At 47.2% G+C, this 16,638-nt stretch overlaps 1 protein-coding gene across 2 annotated transcripts in view; it reads left to right on the plus strand.

Moving 5' to 3' along the window:
• Positions 1-16,638, plus strand: part of RAB34 (RAB34, member RAS oncogene family) — a 93,543-nt gene that overhangs the window by 12,413 nt on the left and 64,492 nt on the right. For both annotated transcript variants that reach the window (XM_078680106.1, XM_078680105.1), the window contains exon 3: positions 3,644-3,735. In XM_078680106.1, the coding sequence (XP_078536232.1) occupies positions 3,644-3,735 (92 nt within the window). The remainder of the gene's footprint in view (positions 1-3,643; positions 3,736-16,638) is intronic.

Below are 16,638 nucleotides of genomic sequence, written 5' to 3' on the forward strand. Positions count from 1 at the left end.
AAGTATGCAGGGTGATCAGTATGTGGGTGTCCAGGGCCAGGAGTGTGTGAGTGTGCAGGGTCAGCAGTGTGTGAGCATGCAGGGTGAGCAGTACGTTGGTGTCCAGGGCCGGCAGTGTGTCAGTGTGCAGGGTCAGCAGTGTGTGAGTATGCAGGGTGAGCAGTGTTTGAGTATGCAGGGTGATCAGTATACGAGTATACAGGGTGATCAGTATACGGGTGTCCAGGGCCAGCAGTGTGTCAGTGTGCAGGGTCAGCAGTGTGTGAGTATGCAGGGTGAGCAGAGTGCGAGTATGCAGGGTGAGCAGAGTGCGAGTATGCAGGGTGAGCAGAGTGCGAGTATGCAGGGTGAGCAGAGTGCGAGTATGCAGGGTGAGCAGAGTGCGAGTATGCAGGGTGAGCAGAGTGCGAGTATGCAGGGTGAGCAGAGTGCGAGTATGCAGGGTGAGCAGAGTGCGAGTATGCAGGGTGAGCAGAGTGCGAGTATGCAGGGTGAGCAGAGTGCGAGTATGCAGGGTGAGCAGAGTGTGAGTATGCAGGGTGAGCAGAGTGTGAGTATGCAGGGTGAGCAGAGTGTGAGTATGCAGGGTGATCAGTATGTAAGTATGCAGGGTGATCAGTATGTGGGTGTCCAGGGCCAGGAGTGTGTGAGTGTGCAGGGTCAGCAGTGTGTGAGCATGCAGGGTGAGCAGTACGTTGGTGTCCAGGGCCGGCAGTGTGTCAGTGTGCAGGGTCAGCAGTGTGTGAGTATGCAGGGTGAGCAGTGTTTGAGTATGCAGGGTGATCAGTATACGAGTATACAGGGTGATCAGTATACGGGTGTCCAGGGCCAGCAGTGTGTCAGTGTGCAGGGTCAGCAGTGTGTGAGTATGCAGGGTGAGCAGAGTGCGAGTATGCAGGGTGAGCAGAGTGCGAGTATGCAGGGTGAGCAGAGTGCGAGTATGCAGGGTGAGCAGAGTGCGAGTATGCAGGGTGAGCAGAGTGCGAGTATGCAGGGTGAGCAGAGTGCGAGTATGCAGGGTGAGCAGAGTGCGAGTATGCAGGGTGAGCAGAGTGCGAGTATGCAGGGTGAGCAGAGTGCGAGTATGCAGGGTGAGCAGAGTGCGAGTATGCAGGGTGAGCAGAGTGCGAGTATGCAGGGTGAGCAGAGTGTGAGTATGCAGGGTGAGCAGAGTGTGAGTATGCAGGGTGAGCAGAGTGTGAGTATGCAGGGTGATCAGTATGTAAGTATGCAGGGTGATCAGTATGTGGGTGTCCAGGGCCAGGAGTGTGTGTGTGTGCAGGGTCAGCAGTGTCTGAGCATGCAGGGTGAGCAGTACGTTGGTGTCCAGGGCCAGCAGTGTGTCAGTGTGCAGGGTCAGCAGTGTGTGAGTATGCAGGGTGAGCAGTACGTTGGTGTCCAGCGCCAGCAGTGTGTGAGTGTGCAGGGTGAGCAGTGTGTGACTTTGCAGGGTGAGCAGTGTGTGAGCGTGCAGGGTGAGCAGTATGCAGGGTTAACAGTGTGTGAGTGTGTAGGGTGAGCAGTGTGTGAGTGTGTAGGGTGAGCAGTGTGTGCATGTGTAGGTTAAGCAGTGTGTGACTGTGCAGGGTGAGCAGTGTTTGAGTATGCAGGGTAATCACTATGTGAGTATGCAGGGTAATCAGCTTTTCACCAAGCTCACACACACCACCAGCCGTCACTGCAAGCTTTCACCAGGCGCACACACACACCATTAACCATCAGTGCACACTTTCACCAGGCATACACACACCACCAGCCGTCAGTGCACGCTTTCACCAGGCACACAGAGTAGTGAGTGCAGAGTAGTGAGTAGAGTAGTGAGTAGTGAGTAGTGAGTGCAGAGTAGTGAGTAGTGAGTGCAGAGTAGTGAGTAGTGAGTGCAGAGTAGTGAGTAGTGAGTGCAGAGTAGTGAGTAGTGAGTGCAGAGTAGTGAGTAGAGTAGTGAGTAGAGTAGATTAGTGAGTAGTGAGTGCAGAGTAGTGAGTAGTGAGTAGAGTAGTGAGTAGAGTAGTGAGTAGTGAGTGCAGAGTAGTGAGTAGTGAGTGCAGAGTAGTGAGTAGTGAGTGCAGAGTAGTGAGTAGAGTAGTGAGTAGTGAGTAGAGTAGTGATTAGAGTAGTGAGGTGAGTAGAGTAGTGAGGTGACTAAAGTAGTGAGTGCAGAGTAGTGAGTAGTGAGTAGAGAAGTGAGTAGTGAGTTGAGTAGTGAGTTGAGTAGTGAGTAGAGTAGTGAGTAGAGTAGTGAGTAGTGAGTGCAGAGTAGTGAGTAGTGAGTAGAGTAGTGAGTAGTGAGTGCAGAGTAGTGAGTAGAGAAGTGAGTAGTGAGTTGAGTAGTGAGTAGAGTAGTGAGTAGAAAGTAGTGAGTCGAGTAGTGAGTAGAGTAGTGAGTAGAGTAGTGTAGAGTAGTGAGTAGAGTAGTGAGTAGAGTAGAGTAGTGAGTAGTGAGTGGAGAGTATAGTAGTGAGTAGAGTAGTGAGTGCAGAGTAGTGAGTAGTGAGTGCAGAGTAGTGAGTAGAGTAGTGAGTAGTGAGTGTAGTGAGTAGAGAGTAGAGTAGTGAGTAGTGAGTAGAGTAGTGAGTAGAGTAGTGAGTGCAGAGTAGTGAGTAGAGTAGTGAGTAGAGTAGTGAGTAGAGTAGAGTAGTGAGTAGAGTAGAGTAGTGAGTAGAGTAGAGTAGTGAGTAGAGTAGAGTAGTGAGTAGGACATCACAGGCAGCAGCTGTGCAAGCTTCTTACACTCACAAGGAGACCACAGGCAGCAGAGGTGCAAGCTTCTCACACTCACAAGAAGGACATCACAGGCAGTAACGGTGCAATATTCGCACACTCACAAGGAGATCACTGGCAGTACACACCACATGAACACACTCCATAACACATAGCAACAATACATTGGCATTTACAATGCCATTAGCTCAAACTCAAATAAATCCGAGCCCGATTGCATTTCTAATGCTTGTTAATTCAGCCTGTAGACAGCGTATCTCACAGCATACTCCTATACACATACATTGCACCACACCTGCTGTGTGTAAATATGTGGGCATTGCATCACATTAAACTTTTTTAAGTATGAACATCTGTACTGTGTATCATGCAGACTGCATACAGATATGTAATAGAATATCACACTAGCGGTGTATCTATGTAGTGAGTGGCGCTCACTATTTGCAAATGTTCACATGTATTACGTAATTTTCACTGTATACAAATATGCTTATATATCAGTCCCTGCATGTTCACGTATAAACAGCATATCACAATCACCCAGCTTACATATAGTCAGTCTCTCTCTAACTCTCTCTCTCTCTCCTCTGCCCCTCGTCTCCTTCTTGCTATCTCTCTCTCTCCCCTCCTCCTCTCCCAATGTCTCTCTCTCTTTCATCTCCTTCTCTCTCTGTCTCCCTTCCCCTCTATTTCTTTCTCTTTCTCTCTCCCTCTCTCCTCCCCCCTCTCTCTCTCTCTCTCTCTCTCTCTGTTCCCCCCACTCCCTCTTTTTCTCTCCCCCCTCTCACCCTCTCACTCCCCCTCTCTCCCCCCCCCCCTCCCTTTCTCTCTCCTTGTGAGTGTGCCGGCTGCAGTTCCTGCTTTGCTTTGTTGGTTTCTGGGATCCTGCCCTTACCTTGTGTCTCTGTGTTTCCTGCTGTAGTGCTTCACAAAGGAGGCGGCACTGCACTGCAGGGGCACCTTCCACCCCAAAGTGACCTCAGCGTGTCAGCAACAGCGCACCGGCACGGTTGGGTAAGTACCTTCGCTCTCACACCTGCACATGTGCAGAGTACTGGGAAGGGACTGGGTGGTGAGCATGAAACTCAAGCTATGTTTGAAGTGTTATATTGTTGTTTAATATTGTTGTTTAGATCTGAGTAGCACAGGCTTCAGATTCTGTCTGATGATGTCTCTGTCAAGTACAAAAAGAACAAGTGATGGACAGAATGCTGCACAATGTCAGACATTCACCCAGTACAGAGATCTGGGCCTCAATCCATTGATTATGTGCTCCCCATGCATTCCAGTTCAGACCCAGCCATATACAAATCAGTCTCGACTTTGTTCCCTATGGGAACAGTCCAGCCCGAGCTGCAATGTTGGGTCCTCCCTGGACTGGAAACAAGCACACTGGGACCTCTTTCGGGGCATCACCCATCATCAGCAAGGCTAGCTTAAATTCAGTGGCATGGAGAGCAATTGACTGGGGTTGAATGTTTGATTTGCTCTGCATTTCATCCATCATCTGTGTGTCTTTTGATGTATCTGTCAAAGCATGCACGAGCCTTACACTTTTCCAGAAAACAATTTAAGCAGTAGAGCACTCTGTTTCTTCATTGAGTAGAAACTGTTTATCAGGGTATGGAAGTGTAACCGTTTTTCCAAGGTCACTGCCAAAGGATCTTTGAGAAGCTTTTCCAGTCAGCTCCCCTTGTAGGCCCTGATGGATAGAAACAAAAGGAAAATGCTACTTACCAGTATGCATCTGTTCTTGGCATGTAGAGCTGCAGAGTTGTACACTATGCAGAGATCGTCATCTGGTGTTGGGCTTGAATGCTTACACTTTGTTTTTGTCTTGGAAGAGTCTTTTTTAGTCACGAGATAGGTGACTCCTCCCTTGGACGATAGTGCGCATGGGCATCGACTCCATCCTTAGATTGTTTTTAGCCATGATGGGAAATGATGGAGTCAGTAAGAAGTAAGAGATATCCATGTGAATGTATCTAATTAATATAATACTGGAACAGATACAGGTTCCAGGAAGGCGGGTGGGCGTGTACAACTCTGCAGCTCTACATGCCAAGAACAGATGCATACTGGTAAGTAGCATTTTCTGTTTGAGGCATATGAGCTGCAGATTGTACACTATGCATAGACTGTACAACAGTGTCTCCCCTAGCTGTGGTCACCTGTATCTGTTGCAGTGGTTTGAAACAGTGTTGTAAGAATAGCCTGGCCTACAGAAGCTTGTTGCTTAGCCTGCAAGTCAACACAATAGTGGTTGGTGAAGGTGTGTGGGGTAGACCATGTTGCTGCTTTACATATGTCATCTAAGGGAATGTTCCCTAAGAATGCCATGGAAGCCCATAATTTGCATGTTGAATGTGCTCTAGGGGGAATTGTTAATGTGTGTTTAGCCTTTTGGTAGCATATTATAATGCATTTTACTATCCACCTGGTGATCCCAGCTTTGGAGATGGGTTTACCTTTATGAGGTGGGGAGAAGGCTACAAACAGTTGTTTTGTTTTGCGAAAGGGTTTAGTCCTGTCAATGTAATAAAGTAATGCTCTTTTGACGTCTAGTGTGTGAAGAGCTCTCTCTGCCACAGAGTCTGGGTTTTGGAAAAACACCGATAACTCAACTGATTGGTTAAGATGAAAAGCAGAGATGACTTTGGGGAGGAATTAAGGATTTGTTCCGAGAACCACTTTGTTACGATGTATTTGTAAGAATGGTTCTTGTATGGTTAAAGCCTGGATCCCACATACCCTTCTGAGAGAGGTAATTACGACAAGGAAAGCTACTTTCCATGTGAGGAACTGAAGTTCACATTTATGTGAAGGTTCAAATGGGGGACCCATGAGCATGGTAAGAACAATGTTTAGATTCCACACCGGAGAGGGTGGCAGTCTGGGAGGAATTATTCTTTTAAGGCCCTCCATAAAGGCTTTAATTGCAGGTACTCTAAATAGTGACAAGTGTTGTCTGTTTTGTAAAACGCAGCAAGTGCTGCTAGATGTAATCGTATGGATGAATATGCTAGATTACATCTTTGCAAGTGTAGCAAGTAGTAAATGATGTCCTGGAAGGAAGCGTCCAGCGGATCAATATAATTGTTATTACAATAGATGACAAATCTTTTCCATTTTGCTGCATAGCAAGCTCTAGTAGTAGGGCGTCTGGCTTCTTTAATGATGTTTATACAGTCCGGTGGAAGGTTAAGATAACCAAACTCTAGGACTTCAGGAGCCAGATCGCTAGATTCAGTTGACCTGGATTGAGGTCCCTTATCTCTCCATGTTTCTGCGTTAGCAATGTTGGGGGGAGGCGTAGGTTTTGGTGTGGAACTACTGAGAGTTCCAGTAGTGTTGTGAAACACGGTTGGCGTGTCCATGTGGGAGCCACCAGGATCATCTTGAGAGACTGTTGTCTGAGCTTGCGTACTACTAGGGGAATCAGTGGGAGTGGCGGAAAAGCGTCCTCAAATCTGTGTGACCCGTTCATCCATATTGCATTGCCTTTGGACAATGGGTGTGGAAACCTGGCGGCGAAGTTCGGGCATTTTGCATTGCGTGTGTGGCAAACAGATTTATTCCTGGTTGACCCCACATTTGGAAAAATGGTTGAAGAACTTGAGGATGAAGTTCCCATTCGTGTATTTGCTGTGTCTGCTGACTTAGGCGATTGGCAGTCTGATTGTGAACTCCTGGAAGATGTTCTGCCATCAGGTATATGTTTTGTGGAATGGCCAATCTCCAAATGTTTTGTGCGAGCTGGGACAGCTGCAAAAAATGTGTGCCTCCTTGTTTCTGTATGTAATACATGGCTGTCATGTTGTCCGTCCGGACTAGGACAGTCTTGTGCTGTAGATGTACTTGGAATGATTTAAATGCTAGAAATATTGGCAGTAATTCTAGGTGATTGATATGGAGAACTTTTTGTTGAGTGGTCCATTTGCCTTGAATTGTATGGTGTAGTAGATGGGCTCCCCAACCGGGGCGTGATGCATCTGCTGTTAGCACTATCTGTTGAACTGGCTCGAGGATCGGCCGCCCTTTGGACAGGTTTTGTGTGTTTCACCTCTGCAGAGAGCGATGCGTGCGGCTGTCCACCAACACAAGACCCACTGACATGCTAGGCATTTCTGTAAGGAGCGCATCTGAAGTCTTGCATGAGGTACGATAAAGATGCAAGAGGCCATCATTCCTACGAGTTGCATGAATACCCTTGGTGGGAGGGAGTGCTGTGGTTGAAATTTGTCGATTCAGGCTTGCATACTGGCTATTCTGGCTGGATTGGGATATGCCAGAGCTCTGGAGGTATCTACTGTGGCCCCTAGATACTGATGTATGTGGAAGGGCTGAAGATTTTCCTTGGGGTAGTTTACTGTGAATCCCAAGTCATTTCGCAGCTGGATGGTTTGATGAGTGTGATGAACACACTGGTTGAATGACTTGGCTTTTATTAGCCAGTCGCCGAGATATGGAAAGACATGGATTTGTTGTCTTCTCAAGTGTGCTGCTACCACCGCAAGGCACTTTGTGAACACTCTGGGTGCGGTGGTCACCCGGAATGGAAGGACTTTGTGCTGATAATGTTGTCCGTCCACTATGAATCTTAAATACTTCCAGTCAATAGGGTGTATGGTTATGTGGAAGTAGGCATCCTTGAGATCTAGTGTGGCAAGGAAGTCGCCTTGTTGCAGCAGTGGGAGGACCCGTTGGAGAGTGATCATATGAAAATGATCTGACTGTATATAGAGATTGAGGGGTCTGCGGTTGAGTATTGGCCTTAGTGTCCCGTCCTTTGTGGGGATTAGGAAATACAGCGAGTAAACCCCTGTTCCTTGATGCTGTAAGGGAACTGGTTCTATTGCGTGCTTTTGATACAGTGAGACAACCTCTTGTTTTAAGAGTGTGAGGTGTTCAGAGGACATTGGACGCTGTTTGGGTGGTATGGTGAGCGGGGTTGCTGTAAGTTCCAGGCAGTAACCATACTGGATAATTTGTCTTACCCAGTTGTCTGTTGTGATGGAATCCCAGACAGGTAGGAACTGTGAGAGTCTCCCCCCGACTGGACTGGAGTGGAATGGTCTGGAGGGAGTTTAGGGAAGTCACTGTTTATTAGTGGGGGAGGCGCGAGTGTTGTTGTTACCTCAGCCTCTCCCTTTGTTGTTATTTCCTCTGTATCCGCCTCTAAAATATCCTCTGTTGGTTGATGTTTGCGTGGTGTTTTTGCAGGAAGAGGAGGCGGTCTCTGTTCCAATGTTTTTGGATGCTCCTCTATAGAAGGAGCGATGAAAGGACCCATGTGTGGATGGAGACAAGTCTCTGTGTCCTTTTTAGGGCTCGGCTATAACACGCTGAAAGCGCGTTCTCGCCGAGAACTATTGTCGGCGTCTCAGCAGTCTGAGACGCCGAAGGGAGACAAGACCTGGCCGCGTGCAGCGTTTTTCCATAGGATAACGTTGTGCGCGCGGCCAGGTCTTGTCTCCACGGCATTCCAGGGCTGACCGGATCGCGTCGCTCGCCTCTCTGGAATGCAGGGGGAGTCTGCAGAGAGGCGCGCGGCGATGATTAACAGGCAGGCACTGAGCAATCACTTGTTTAATGCATGTTAATGAACATGAGAAGGCTGAAATGCTGTGCTCGGAAAAGTAGCAGGATTTGTAAATTGCTCATTTTGCCGAAGACTTAGCTACGCTGCGAGCTTCACTTAAAGCTTTAGATTCTGCAGCAATCACTTGTTTAATGCATGTTAATGAACGTGAGAAGGCTGAAATGCTGTGCTCGGAAAAGTAGCAGGATTTGTAAATTGCTCATTTTGCCGAAGACTTAGCTACGCTGCGAGCTTCACTTAAAGCTTTAGATTCTGCATTACCAGGGTTTTAGCCAGTCTCGCTCTGAGCCAACCGCCGCTCTGTGGAATCCTGGCACAGCGCAACATGGTGGCGCAGGAAGGTGAAGCATTGTCCAAGACCGGTTGAGTATACACTAAACAGTGACACAGGCACGTGCGTACCAAAAGAGGTATCCGAGTGTGAAGCAAGATGAAAAAATATACCTGGATAATGTTGGTGCAGGTGCGTAGCAAGGAAACCGAGGGCCCTCGCGTAAGGTTGATTAATGGGCCACTTTGTCACAGGTAGTGTTCTAAAACAACACAGTATTAATTGTGTTGCTTTTCTCCCCTCCCATCTCTCGGCCTCCCTATCACTACACCTGCTGCACTAGTGTTTAGCTAGGCCTCTGTCTGTTATGTTATGTTACGGACACATGATAAAGCGCGAGTCCAGTATGAGTGTTGAACAGTTAGCTCACTTCTTAAAAAATGCACAAGGGTAGGAGTTTGACCCCTTGCAAGTTGGAGGTTTTGAAAATGATCAAGCGAGTCAGCCACAGCCACATAAGCCTTGATGGTGAGACCATTAGGTATTAGTAGGGCTTTTACATTTCAATTACTGCTCAAGTCATCAAAATGTGATGTGGAGCGGTGAAACGCAGAGCTTGTTTGGTCTACCGGCAGCTAGATCCGAGGTCCCGTCCAAGTGCTTCCACATAAGTATTCATGCGTTTCTCACTAGAGAGGACCCCTCCCCCTGCCAGTAAGGCTCAATCACGCACTGGAGACTCAGAGCACCTCTTTCAGAGAGCAGCACTGCCCTTAATGCCTTAGCGCAGCCATGCTAATTAGAAACAGATGCCGCCCCCCACCCCTAACGAGAAGAAATTCTGCAGGCACTACCCTGCACACTGAGGTCTCCTTGCTTCAACATGTCCCCGCCCCCCTCCCCCTCCACCTCCTCGGAGCACACGTCGCTCAGGGAGCCTCTCTTCGCTTTAGCCACCTCACCCCCTCGGAGCACAAGTAACTTGTTTTGGGAAGCCCCCTTGATGTGCACTTTCTCTGATCCCCAGTGTTAGGATGTTTATATATGTCAGCCCTCGAGTCCCAGAGATTAGCAAAACCAGCTTTTAGCCCATGCCGCGAACATCAAGGTTTTATTTGGTTTCTTATGTATCCTGCGCCTGTATCGGGTTAAGCATTCTCACTATCTGCATTTTTTGCCACCTGAATCTTTGTCATGTAGAAAGTTTTCAATGTCCACTGCCTGTTTTGGCTGAGACTTTCACTATCCAATTCTATAAGCAAAAACCAAATATCTCGAAATAATCTTAAAAAACACACACACAACGCAAGTTCTAAGCATCCATGGCACTCGGGCTCTCATTAGGCTCCCCTTCAGTAATATCACAAAACGGCCTGGAATCCATCATCTCCAGGACACTAAGCCCCTCAGCGCCCCCTGCAGTCCTCTGCACCCCCTCTCTCACACATAGGCCATGCACCTGCCTGTCAGCACCTCATCAGCATGCTCTGGCACAGAGAGGAGACAGGGTTAATGGTTATGCGACCCCTCCCTGGTACACCCTGTACAATATGGCGATCAGATCTCACTCACGGCAGAACTCCCTTTTTCTGCACACTTCTAACATCCTGTCAGTACCAATGGTTTTCTAAGAAGTGCCCCACCCCTTCTCCGCTGTGCCTTTCACTCGCAGCCTTTCACTCAAACACAAAACACTCGCCACCACAAGAGACATGGCTGCCAGACTGCCTTTGATGCCGCTAATAGAGTATTTCTCTGTTTTACAGGAAAGTCCATTCACTGTTGTTGGAGAGACAAAGTGCCGCCAGAGGGGGTTGGGGGATGGGGGGGTGAGAGGTCTGTGCCTAGAAATTAACTCCTATTGACATAACAGCAATGTGTTGTAAGGGCACCTGCTTTGTGTGAAGTGAAGCTAGCACCAACTGACTAGTAAGACTACAAATACCACAATGCACCGCTTTTTCGGAAGTAATGTTTGGGCAAAAGAATATTTCTCACATAGGCTGCTCGCATATCATTACATAGCTGCCAAGTTTCCCAGGTCCCTGGGTGACTACTTTGCCCAGTCTACTGTTTTGTCTTACAATTCCGGAACATGTGTTTACGGCTTTTCCCTGGAAAAACAGACTTCCCTTAAAAAAAAGGATCATTTCCTCTTTGTGTCTGTTTTTGGGATAATGCCATACTTAGAAAGGAAAAAGTCTCTAACTATCTGGGCATTTTGCTAAAAAATTGGGGGCAATATAGATGCCAAAAACCCCCCAACTCTTTTAGGTAACCTAAGGAATGTCATGAGCAATGGCAATAGCTCCAACTTTAACAATGCCGAGACCATTGCATTGTAAATGCTTGTTCATCTTCTCGAGAGCAGTGTCTACAGCCGGTCCAAAAAGTTGTTCCTGATTGAACGGCTGGTTGAGGACAGTTGTGTGTACCTCCTGTTTAAAGCCTGAAATGCGTAACCAGGCATGTCGTCTAAGTAGCACATTAGTATTAAAAGACCTAGAGGCTGTGCCTGCTGCATCAAGGGCACACTTGATTGATGTGTTGGTTATTAATTTGTCCTCTTGAATTAAATCATTTGCCTGGGTTTTGTATTGATCAGGTAAATATTGTAATAGGGTTTCTAGTCGGTTATAGTGAAATGAAATGAAATGAAATGAAAAATTGCACTTATATAGCGCGTAACTACCCGGAGGCCTCGCAGCGCTTTTATAGTGAGCCCTATCGTACCTAGCAAGTAATGTGTGGGTGTTAGCTATGCGCCAGGTATTAGCTGCTTGGGCAGCAACTCTCTTGCCAGAGGCATCTAACAACTTAGATTCCTTATCCAGAGGTGGTGCATCACCGTAGGTTTGAGAGTTGGCGCGTTTCCTAGTGTTAGCTACCACTAGTGAGTCTATGGGTAGCTGCCCTTTTATGTAGGTGGGATCATCTGGGGCAGATTTATATTTTTTGTCAATCCTGGGATTGAGAATACTAGCTCTTACAGGGTCTTTAAAAATGTCGGGGGCATGTTTAAAGACCCCTTTTAGCATTGGCAGGATTTGGACAGTTTTCTGTGACTGTTCGAAGGTGTCTAGAAGGAAGTCCTCGTCTGCAGGGTCTGAATGCATGTGAACACCATGGTAGACAGCAGCTCTATTTACAAGCTGACCAAAGCCAATATTGTCATCTGGGGGAGATGGTTTTGTTGGATATGGCTGGGGATCAGGGAGATCTGGGGGATCTATTGGATCATCATAATAGTCCCAATTGTCTTGTGGTGTGTCTGTGTCATCATCAGTGTCAGTGAAAGGGTCATTGTTGCCTTCCACAGTCCCTAAATTACCATCATCATCATCCTGTGGTGCATGAGGTGGGAGTTTTGGAGGCTGTGGAGGAGAGACAGGCTTAGGAGGAAGAATAGGAGAAGAGGGTCTTATAGGTTAAGTGGCACCGTCTTTTTTCTTTACAGGCACTGCAGGAGTGTCTGGTGTGTCCAGCTTCCTCTTGTTGTGTGGAACAGTAGCCACACGTCCTGTTTTGGGGTCCATATAGAGTTGTTTCTGCTTGAGATCAACCAAAGTTCTTCCTCTTCGTTAACTGCTTTCAGTGCCGACTTCTTCGGGTCCGTGCGGGGTGTGGATTTCTGCTCCGAGGCCTTGGGAGGTGGTTTTGGGTCCTTTGGCTTGGCTATGGAGACGGAAGTCTTTTTCGGTTCCGAAGGCTTTGGCTTCGGATCCAATGGTTTTTCTTTTGGCGTCGAGGTGGTCGGTACCAACTTCTTTTTGGGAGTAGGTTGCTCTCCCGTCTTTGGTGCCGAAGGCACCTGCGTGACACTGATGTGCGCTTTGCTCGGTCCTGAGCAACTGGAAGGCTTGTCCTTTATCTTCAGAGCCGGGCCGGAGGGCAGGGCTTCTGAAGGTTGTTTTCGGTCGCGACTGGGGCCAGCAGGCGAAGTCTTGACCAGGGCCTTCATTTTTTCGGGTGGAGTTGGGGTAGGGGTAGTTGTACTCACTTGTTGACCAGGAGTGATGTGGTCATCTGAGTGAGTGGTCTGCTTCGGAGACGATTTCGAGGTCCTCAGAGTCCTCCTCCGAGACATCGGGGCCTTCATCGAAGATGTCCACTGGTGCCGGAGCTGCTCGCTGCGCCATGATGTGTCGTCAGGCCCAGCGATCACGGATGGTTTTCTTGGATTGAAAAGAGGGGCAGGCCTGGCAATTGTTCTCTTCGTGCTCGGGCGAGAGGCACAGGTTACAGATCTTGTGATAGTCACTGAGTGGGACTTTCGCTCCACACTGGGGGCATTTTTTGAATGGAGCCCTTTCCATGTGCTGTAGGCCCGAACGGCTTCGATAGGCTTGCAGCCCACGTGGAAGACTCAACTCGAGTAGTTGCGATGCGCGTCGAAGATTATGCCATCGAAAACAATACCGTCGAGTTGTAGATAGTTTGCGCGTCGAAAAGGTTTGGAAAACACGGTACAGAACCGGAGCGCAAAAGTTACATCTGAACGCGATGGCAGAAAAAAACAATCTAAGGATGGAGTCGATGCCCATGCGCACTGTCGTCCAAGGGAGGAGTCACCTATCTCATGACTACAAGACTCTTTCAAGACAACAACAAAGTGCAAGCATCCGAGCCCAACACCAGTTGGCGATCTATGCATAGTGTACAATCTGCAGCTCATATGCCTCAAACATATTGTACCCACTCAATCTACAAAATACAAATGCATTAACTTACACATTAAAATAGAGGATACTACTCAGGGGTCCAAGGGCTTCGGCATAGCAGTTACACAGACGCAAGTAGATGCAAGGCCTCCCTTAGGTCCTGTCAGAATACCCATTTTTAGGTCCAGCCTGAAGCAGTGCTTGCGCTATTTCTTGGAAGTTAATTGTTCTTTTTAAAAAATCTAAAAAGGGGCTTAGAACCCACTAATTACTTACCATTTGTAGGCTTGTTCGTCACTCTCTTTTCTCTTACTTACCATTGGTGGTCTTGCTCATCACTCTCCTTTCTCTTCCTTACCATTGGTAGGCTTACTCGGCCCTCTCCTTTCTCTTACTTAGCAGTGGTAAGCTTGCTCTCACTCTCCTTTCTCTTGCTTTTATTGGTCAGTGCAGCAGCAGATGGGCAGGCTTCATTTTGCTATCTCACTAGCTTCAAACAGCTATAGGAGGGTTTTGGTTTCAGTTCTTTAGATTTGACACATCCTTCACCCCAGAATACTCACTTTCCAAAACGTGAGAAAATTGATTCATTTTTGAAGTCAGCATTGCTGTCCCATTCCGCAACAGGGAAAGGCCTTAAACGTTCAAATTAGTACTAGATTAAGGGTGTGGTTTGGACAATGATTTGAATTTCTTTCATTGTGACTTATAAGCAGAGCCGGACATACCAGAGCAAGAGAGGGTTCCAAAAATGTTAAGTGACAACTGAGAAAACAAGCATTGGCAAAGCTAGTTTCTCGCCTCTGCAAGGATTTTATCCTTAATGCATCTGTCCCTGAGAGCTGACTTATCAGCAGTTGTTTTTCATCTAATAGCAGCCATAAATCAAGACTTTCAGAAAGGAGATTGCAGGCGGTCTGAAGGTTTAGCAGACAGCCTAACACAAAACATTATAAAATAGTATATCATTTTTGCTCAAGAGGGACCTGGCTACCCCAAGAAAAACTGTTATTCCAGCCCTATATGAACATTCCCAAGGCTGATTCTGACAAGCCTGACATCTGACTTCCTGAACAAAGAGGAGAGATAAACATTTGAACAAAGCTATCACTGCGGTTAGACTTAGGGGTGATATAGAGTCACAGCAGCGACAGAGCTCCTGCCTCAGCAAACTGAAGATTCGCCCGTCTGGTGTAAAGACGGGTGGACTAAGTATGTCAGCAACAGATGCTATTCTGTCCCCATCACTGATATACTCCTCTGACATCCCGATGTAGTAAGTGCTACTGGAGTTTTGGCCATTCAACCACCCGCTCGATTTAGAGTGGGCGGTCAGAAGACCAGTTTTTCCTCTTAATTACTGCAATAAAAAAGTGGACGTAAGGGACAGTAAATAAGTTGAAATCACCCATGCAGTGTGGCCACCATCCTTTTTAACATACAGACAGGACCGCCGTGAAAAAGGTTCCTGACAAAGTTTAGAGTTGCAGGTTTGGCAGACAAATTTAAATTTAGCTAGAGGACCCTCGGTATGGTGGCAGTCCAGTACTCCGCCATACCGAGGGACTTACCCCTGCCTGCCAAAGTCTAAATCAATCCTTTAGTCCTGCTCCAATCAGAACTGTCCACCCTGAACTTCTTAACCAGGTCCTCTCTAGAAGGAAACAAAAGCAGCCCCAAACTGGTTTTTGCTATCATGAGGTGCTGCTTGAGTCCACTGGCACAGTGAGCAGCAGACCCATGTCGGGGCATACAAGTCGCACTTAGGGCATCTCACTTAAAAAAATACAAAAGTGATGGGCGGAATGCCAGGTTTCATTTCAATGACTGATAATTACTCAGGCTGGACTCCAGTCCATCATGCCACTACTGAGAGAGATCGTCTGTATGCAAAATGTAAAGACCAGCAGAGAAGCAATCCAAAATCAGCAGAGCACAGAACCTAAAGCTTATGATGCATTTGGCTGGTCAGCCGGGCATTCACCTTCTTCAGTTAATGGCCATTCACTCAGGCCATAATTCAGTGAATCATCTAAGAACAATAAGAACCCTGCAGCCTAACTGGCCAAACTCACATCAAAGCAACGAAAGAATGACTACCAGTGATGTGAAGCCTGCACTGCACCACACTATCAGGAACCCTAGAATACCTATTTCCCTCATCCAATCACAGATGGGAAAAGGTGTTCTTCTCTTCATCACTGATCTTGTGCTATTTCCCTTGCTGGAGGTCATTTGCCCTGTAACCAGAGCTATCAAACCCATTTTCCTTTCATTGATGTTGCAGAAATACTGACTTTTAAAGGTACTTTGCAGCCTAGTCTTAAATTCTAACTCCTGTTTGGTACTGAGTCTTTTGGACCTGTGGATGTCTTTGGGCCTGTAAGTGCCCTTGCTATCTTAACATATTGTCCCATTGGAGCACAAGACTTCACCAGTTTCAAATGGGAACTGTGCTTTAGAGTTTTAACCTGCTGATATTTAAATCATGATGCCTCTGAAATCGCAAGTACTTGAAAGATAGTTTGAATGCTTCCAAAATCAAGGCAGCAGGAACATGACACCACACCAACAGTACAAAGGTGCAGGATCTCTAGGTCTCTCTGGACAAGGAAAAGCCGTTTTGGGCAGCCTAAGGATATGAGTGAGGGACTATGTAAGCTCACCGGTGACGGTTCAAGAAAGCATCTCTGTAGTTCCATCACCCAATTGATGTATTTTTCTTGTTATTTGGATTTGTCTTGCTTACTGATCTTCTGGCCTGCAGGAATCTCAGGACTCTTGGGTGATCACGGCTTCTTAAGACATCCTACAGTCTGATTTGTAAGTCAGCTGGGGTTTGTGCAGATCCTATACATGGGTATCAGTAGGCCGCTTCTCTCCTCATACGTCAGTCCAGCAACTTTTCTCGCACTCTTGTCTCAGTAGCAACGTGTTGTTAGTATTCAGGCTTGGCACAAACCTTCCCAGCAGATGTTCTGTCATTTGCAGTGCAGTGCTTCTACAAGACACTCATGCAAGGGGTTCTTTTGTATTTTGTATTTATAGGTAATTGTATAGCGTGACATTCATCCCAAAGGGACATCACAGCGCTAAGACTGAGCAGAGTGCGGTGAAGGTAATTGTAAGAATACTATTTGGTAGGTCAGTATCTAGGGAACAAAAAGGTGTTCAGCTTCTTAACATCCAGAGCTCTTACGGCCGACTGGCTTGAAGTGGACAGTATGTATCACTTGTGGGCAGCATAAGTGAGAAGCCTTATCCAACCACATTAAATCTTTTTTTTATTTTTTTCTTATTTCTCAACTGGGGGAAAAGGCCATTGGCTCGTTGCCCTTGGTTTTAGAATGACTTCTTGTGCAGACAACCCAAGTCAGGTCAGT

This window comes from Lissotriton helveticus, chromosome 3_1 (assembly GCF_964261635.1).
Source record: "Lissotriton helveticus chromosome 3_1, aLisHel1.1, whole genome shotgun sequence".
In the NCBI taxonomy this organism is placed as follows: domain Eukaryota; kingdom Metazoa; phylum Chordata; class Amphibia; order Caudata; family Salamandridae; genus Lissotriton; species Lissotriton helveticus.